Below are 7,324 nucleotides of genomic sequence, written 5' to 3' on the forward strand. Positions count from 1 at the left end.
CTGATTTCTGTTGAGGAGGAGCTGTCTCATAGTTTTTTGTTATGCAGAGTGTGGAGGAAGCTGAATGTCGTAGGGCATATGATTCTGCTGTGGATACTTACAATTCTTCTTTTGACTGCAAAAAACCAGCAGAAGAGGTAGGCATTGCTAATAAGCAAGATGCATTTCTCCTTCCACTTTTTTGGGAGGTTCTGATATGTTGGTTTTGGCAGGATGCTTTGCAAGAAGCACATGAACGTGCAATGAACAAGGCCATTAGTGTTTTTAATGCCTCTGCTTTTGGTGCTGGGTCAGCTCGTTCTAAATTTGAAAAGCTTCTTCAGACTACTCTAAGGAAGAGATTTGAGGTGACTGCTGCTCCTCATCTACTACTTCAGTTGACCATGCCTGCTATTACTTGTCTTTCTCATTAATGTTCTATCAATCCATAGGTGCTTGCTGTTAAAGTACTCCATGTGATTCATAATATAAGTGGTTTTAGAATTTCTGCCATTCATAGAGTTTATAGGCTTGATCATTGATGTAAAAAGAATTACCAATGTGAAGAATTTCATAATATATGATTTTTTTGTTTGTTTGAAGTTATGGCCTAAGTGTCATTTCATAATATATGCACTACTTATATTGTGAATCAGAGGGAGTACATCAGTACCAAAGTGTGCTAAATGATAATGCTATGAATGCAGGATTTTAAAAGGAATGCTTTTCTAGAGGCCGATTTGCAATGTTCAAATAAAATACAGAGCATGGAGTCAAAAGTGCGGGCAGCATGTAACCGTCCTGATTCAAAGTTGGATGATGTAGTCAGGGTAAGACTATTTTAAGCTTTTCTCTGAGATGCAATACTGCAAACCGTTGGAATGCTGTATTCATTTTATTTTAGCTTAAAGTTCAATAATACTAACACAATTATGTTTGATATAATGCAGATCCTCGATGGCCTCCTCATGGAGTATGAGGCGACTTCTTATGGGCCGAAGAAATGGACAAAGCTCGTTACATTTCTGCATCAGTGGTAAGCACCTCATCATTGTTCGTAATGTTTTCATTTTGGGACATGATATATCGTAATTTGTACTTTGAATTTGATAATATAACTTTGAAGCTACGCGGTTCAAGTTGGCTGCATGTAGGGATACACAAGCGGCGCACGCTTTTGCCTGTTTCCTATTCAAACTGCTCAAATCAGTTATAGCTCGTATTTGCTGGGTTAGTTTACATTGTACTATCTACTTGATTAAGCGTGGGCTTAGTGGACGCGCTGCTTGCAACCTTAGCTGTATGATATACTTTCAGGAACCAAATCTATCCTTTGTTACCATCTTTACATTATCTGTTCTGCTGAACATCTTAACCATGGCCCTCACTTGTTTTATTTGCTTGTGTATTCACTTAAATTTCATCATATGCCAATGAATTGCTGCAGTTTGGCGGGCCCAATGCTAGACCTTTTCAGAAAACAATTGGAGCATATAGATGCTGAAAGGAATGCCCTGAGACTGAAATGCAGTTCAAGCGATGATAAGGTATCATTGCTCAGGAAGCAACTAGAGGCAAGTGAGGGGCACAGAGCTGAGTATTTAAGGCGCTATGAGGAAACTATCAATGATAAGCAGAAAATGTCAAAGGATTACTCTGTTCGAATAGCTGAACTTCAAAACAAGGTTAGCAAGTTGGATGAACGCTGTCAGAGCTTGTCTTCTGCCCTTGAACAAGCAAAACGAGAATGTGCTGATTGGAAGAGCAAATACGATCACTGCATTTCACAGCAGAAGGCAGATGAAAGCAAGTTAAAATCCCTGATTGCTTCTCTGGAATCTCGGGTAAGCATCAGTGAGGGCAGATTATCTGCTGTACGAGAGCAGGCTGAATCTGCTCAAGAGGAAGCTTCTGAGTGGAAACGTAAATATGAATATGCTGCCAATGAGGCCAAAACAGCTCTTGAAAGAGCAGCTTCAGCACAGGAACGCACAAATAAGAAAGTGCAAGAAAGGGAAGATGCATTGAGGGCAGAACTTGCCACCCAGCTGCACGAGAAGGTAAACCTTTCTCTTGCACTCGACATTTTACCTTCTGAATTTTAGTTGCGTGCGTTCTTGGTTGTTTACTTTTTAGTTCCTCGTTCTGTCAACAGGAAGAACTGATAGCTACATTGAATGCAAAAATCAACCAAACTGAAGTTCACAAGACAAGTTTGATGTCGAGGCTTGAGGTACCCGCCCTCCACCTCCCTCCCTCCCTCCTTTCCCGCCCTCAAATGCGATGTAACATGTAATGTCTCATGGCCGAATGCAGGTTACTGAAGCAAAGTTGAAGAACCACGAGTCAGATTCAGTGGCTCTGAAGGGAGAAATCAGATCATTGACTGATAACTTGGAGTCTATTAAAACTGAAGCTCAGTCCCGTGAGAAGGAAGTGAGGATCCTGGAACAAGAAAAGAACCATCTTCAGGAGAAGTTCCTATCTGAGTGCAAAAAGTTTGATGAGGCCGACATGAGGTGCAAGGATGCTGAAAGGGAGGCTAAACGAGCAGTCGAGTTGGCTGATTTAGCTCGTGTAGAAGCTGCTGCTGCTCAGAGAGACAAGGGTGAAGCTCAGCGACTAGCAATGGAGAGACTCACTTTGATAGAAAGAATGGAGCGACAGGTTGAAACTCTAGAGCGCGAGAAAAGTAAGATGGTGGAAGAAATGGAGCGGCTTCATCAGTCTGAGTTGGATGCTCTATCCAAGGTCAGGATGCTTGACGAGAGGGTTGATGAGAGGGAAAAGCAGATTGGGGAGATGTTGGAACAGAACAACCAGCAGAGGTCCAACACGGTCCAAGTGCTTGAGAGTCTGCTGGCAACAGAGCGTGAAGCTTGCGCTGAAGCCAATAAGAGAGCCGAGGCCCTGTCACTGCAGCTGCAGTCAACCCAAGGCAAGCTGGACATGCTCCAGCAGGAGCTCACCTCTGTTCGGCTCAACGAAACTGCACTTGACAGCAAGGTGAAGGCCTCCTACTCTAGGCGCACGAGGGGCGAAGCCACCGAGTCCGTCCATTACATGGACGTCGACAACGACGACACCGGGAGGCGAAGGAAAAGGTCGAAGAGCACAACGAGCCCGTTCAAGAACAATCACACGGAGGATGGCGGATCCGTGTTCTTCGGAGAGGACACGAACAACGGGAGCCAGCAGTTGGAGGGGACGGAGACCGAGACCGAGGACTACACCAAGTTCACGGTGCTGAAGCTGAAGCAGGAGCTGACCAAGCAGGGGTTCGGCGCCCAGCTGCTGCAGCTGAAGAACCCCAACAAGAAGGACATCGTCGCCTTGTATGAGAAGCACGTCGTTGGCGGCGCTTGACTGCCTCTTCCTCAACAATATGTAACACATCATTTTAACTCGTGTGCTAATTCTAGATTTCGTGCAGCGTTGTGTGCTGGTGACACGTTTTAGGTCAGATTGTGAAACAGCATATGTATAACTTGGCGTGGGACTTGTTGGTTTGTGGACTTTGTTGTTCAGGATCTGTGCGCTTTGCTTTCTTCACTTGCACATAAACTTTCCTGAGCCTTGTTTCAGCAATGCATCTCCGCGTTATCCAATTGTAGCTTGAGATTGATCTGGTGATCTTAGAAGTCACAGGGCTGAGCATGCGACAACCTCTGCTCACATCGTTGAGCCCAGCCATCAGTTCTCGCAGCGTCGGGGACTGCGCGCTTGGCTTTCTTCATTTGCTTCTCTCTGTCCTGCAGTTCCAAAGGCTTTTGTGGATGCAGATTTGAACCCTTTCCAGGTAGGGATACGATGCTACCATTGGACTTGGAGTGTGGTTGAAGTTATCTTCTTGAGATAACTCTATTTTCTTCAGGTTTTCTTTGAGAGTGTGAGTTCTATTTTGTACGCTCAAGGCTTTGGGTATGGATCGGAGTCTCTTTTCTCGCAGATTGCAAGATTCTTGCATATGCAGCTGAAAAGCTAGGAACCCACTATCCAAGCCCGGCCACTGGAGTATCAGGCGGCTTCTAGCAAACTGCTTCCATGCGGCTTCTTCTCTGGTTCCTTGTGAAGTTCGTGAGCTGAGCTGGAGCTCTCCATTTGGCTCATGGGTGTGGGGCGTCTCGAGCTCGGCGTTTGCAATGGAATTCTTCCTTTCCTTAGACTGTTCACCAGGTACATGAAATCGTATTGATTGTGGTTTGACGTGTGCATGGGAGTATATCTTGCCGTGCAAGCATTCATAACCAGGACTTGAAGAATATCTCACACGTACCATGCATGTGGCAAAATCCTATGGGTTAAGGTAGCCGCTGATCTTCAACGAGTTAAGGTAAGCAACCGATTGTGCCGCCAGTCCGTCCGCCACAGCGCCACTGTTAATCATCTGTCTGGTCCATACTACTCCCTCCGTAATCTAATATAAAAGCGTTTAGAATATTAAAGTAGTGATCTAAACGCTTTCATATTAGTTTACAGAGGGAGTACATGGGAACCTCCCCTACAAATTACTGGAGACATTCAGAAGAGGATGGAGCAGTTTGGCATGGCTGAAGTTGTGCATGAAGGGAGGGAACCGAATGTTGAACTTGAAGCTCATGATTTGGCCGGCCAAGGCCTCGGCCCTCTCTCGCCGCCTATTCCATCGCCGTGTGTGTATATTATGGCGTCGCTCACGTCCTTGCGCCAAACCACTCGTTGGCATTCGCTCCGTGCCACATAGCTCCACCTGGGCACGAAGGGTCCCGTACGGACAGACGCGGCGTTCAGGTACTGGTTGGACGCAGCACCTGCTCGATCGCAGCCGGCAGTAGCCTTGGCCGCGTCCGCTTCTTCCTCCGTGGACAACAGCTCGTGCATCAAGCTCGCGCCCGTGCATGCCATCTGCGGTTGCCGCCGGCAGTTGAGTTGACGACGTCCACTATTAGAGCTACTCCCTCCGTTCCTAAATACTTGTCTTTCTAGGCATTTCAATAAGTGACTACATACGGAGCAAAATGAGTGAATCTACACTCTAAAATATGTCTACATACATCCGTATGTAGTAATCATTTGAAATGTCTAGAAAGACAAATATTTAGGAACGAAGGAAGTACTAATCACCATTAGTTTTTTTTTTTTGCGGGGAATATCATAAAGCTTTATTCAACGAAATGCATTCGCCGAGCAATCAGATCAGGAAGCTAGGGGTAGAGTCTAACCAGCTATCGATCACATTAAGCGTACATGCACGCTTAGCACAGAGATGTGCAGGACAATTTGCTGATCTTATTACATGTTGAATACTAAAAAAAAGTAAAACTAAGAGCTATCTCTCCAATTTTTGTTAGAATTGATGCAGCCACTGAACGATCAGTGTAGCGAGAATTCCAGAGGTTAACTGCCTCTAAACAGTCGGTTAGTTAGTCCTGTTCGGCTCATGGTGGCACGTACTTGTTGTATGTACTGTGCGTGCATGCTTTTGTACAGCAGGTTCATACATTGTATCCGATTGCATCCCACAAAGCTTGCGTTCTAGATTAGCCTGAAAGGAAAAGAATTGTGCGCCTCGCCAGCGGTCCTCCGAGCTTGAGTATGAGGCACCACCGTACTGGTCGCACAGCGACAGCGAGGTGCGCCGGTTGGCAGGTTGCGTGTGCACCCCGGCGCGGCCGCCGGCGTAGCAGGAGCGCGACGGCCCAGACGGCCGGAAGGATCACACGAAACCCGTCTGCATGTGCTGGGCCGGAGCGGCAGGTTCCACGACGCGGTCCGTCCGATCAAATGGATGCCTTTCGAGCTTGGCGCCTGTATAATAATAAGACGCTGCTGGCCTCGTGCAAGCTGCACGGCAACCTGGAGACGAGGAGCTTACAGAGTTGGAACAATGGGAGTCGGCGAGCTACGTGCTCATGTCAAGCATCGAGGAGATGCACCCCGAGTGGCACGGACATTGCATGGCTCGTGCTCGGAGGGTGGACGAGGCCAGGTGCAGGTCACGAATGAGGTGCAACCTTTGCCACGTCACCAAAACCACGTATAATAAGGCTGATCATAGTGGAGTAACTTAACCAATAACATAACACACTAAAAAGAAATTTGCTTATATGACGTGTAGTTAATGAGGAGAGAGGAATGTGTGCCCCGGGTAGAAACGCTCAACTATTGCAACTTTTCAAAATCTTTAAAAATAGTGTAGCTTGTATACATTTGCTCTTTTGCGGTTCTTTCACCTACGTACGGCTTCGTCTTGCCCGCAGCGACCATGCTGCCTTGTCGATGTGCATGTGGATGATGAAGGAAAAGGTACACTAGCTATAGCTTACCGCTGCTATTAGGGGCTATAAGAAAAGCTCGAGGCTTGTGAGCCGCTCGAGATCGACTCGTATTTTAGCTCGACTCGAAAAGAAATAAGCTGGGTATGAGCACTTTATGTAGCTCGATCGAGAAACGAGCTGATTTTGAGCCAGCATTGGCTCGCTTGGTTTTAGCTCGACAGCTCGATATCATAAAAGTATATTAAATAATCTTCATGTCTATTACAAAAAAATAGGATCATCCATTGCCATATATGTTATGTGCATTTTTTTCTTCATTTCACTTACTAGCAAACTTGGAAATTAAGCATCGAGAAAAATCAGCCTCAATATGACACGTGGCCAACCATGTATTCAATGTCTTGTTATTTTAAGTTTGAGAGCAAACGCACTTTAATTCTTCTATCCATGATCTCTTGTTATTAAATACCAGTCTTCCGTTGCGAAAGAATAAGTCAAAATATATAGCGATTTTTTTTCTGTTATGGTCATCTTACTTTAAAATTTGCCTTAAAATAATTTTAAAAATCATCTTATTTAGCTCGAAACTAGTTTGAGATCGACTCGTGATCATTACGAGCTAAGAACGAGCCACTTTATATAGCTCGATCTTGAGCTTTGTACATTTTGAGCTCGCTCGAATTTTAATATGAGTTGAGCCAGGCCTACATCAACTTGCTCGAACTCGACTCGTTTGCAGCCCTAGCTGCTATCTAGCGCTGGTTGTAAGTAAGAGGGAGGTAGTCCTTCCGTATCAATCAAAATAAAAGACCTTTTTTGACACTGTCATACTGTCAAAAAACATCTTCTATTTTGATGCAGAGGGATTACTAATTAAGCTAAGCTACGCATGTATATGTGTTGTTTTCCCTTGTAAAAGTCTAAGCAGGTGGCTGCTGATTTGTATGAGTTGTGTTATATGAACATGTATACATGTGGATGTTATTTTCCCTGCCAAAAGGACCGGGTTCCAGTATCAACAATAGCGGAACAGAAAATACAAAATCAGGTGCTAACATCCATGTGCAACCTTTGATAAGAAACTACTA

At 45.2% G+C, this 7,324-nt stretch overlaps 1 protein-coding gene across 1 annotated transcript in view; it reads left to right on the top strand.

Annotated features, from left to right (window-relative positions):
* LOC119291776 (guanylate-binding protein 4-like) overlaps window positions 1-3,563 on the top strand; it is a 9,447-nt gene extending 5,884 nt beyond the window's left edge. Inside the window, exons 8-14 of the mRNA XM_037570587.1 lie at window positions 48-137; window positions 213-347; window positions 687-809; window positions 930-1,015; window positions 1,427-2,039; window positions 2,135-2,212; window positions 2,296-3,563. Of these exons, the coding sequence (XP_037426484.1) occupies window positions 48-137; window positions 213-347; window positions 687-809; window positions 930-1,015; window positions 1,427-2,039; window positions 2,135-2,212; window positions 2,296-3,345 (2,175 nt within the window). The 3' untranslated portion in view covers window positions 3,346-3,563. The remainder of the gene's footprint in view (window positions 1-47; window positions 138-212; window positions 348-686; window positions 810-929; window positions 1,016-1,426; window positions 2,040-2,134; window positions 2,213-2,295) is intronic.
* The last annotated feature ends 3,761 nt before the right edge of the window (window positions 3,564-7,324 follow it).

The sequence above is a fragment of the Triticum dicoccoides genome, chromosome 1A, assembly GCF_002162155.2.
Source record: "Triticum dicoccoides isolate Atlit2015 ecotype Zavitan chromosome 1A, WEW_v2.0, whole genome shotgun sequence".
Taxonomy (NCBI): Eukaryota; Viridiplantae; Streptophyta; class Magnoliopsida; order Poales; family Poaceae; genus Triticum; species Triticum dicoccoides.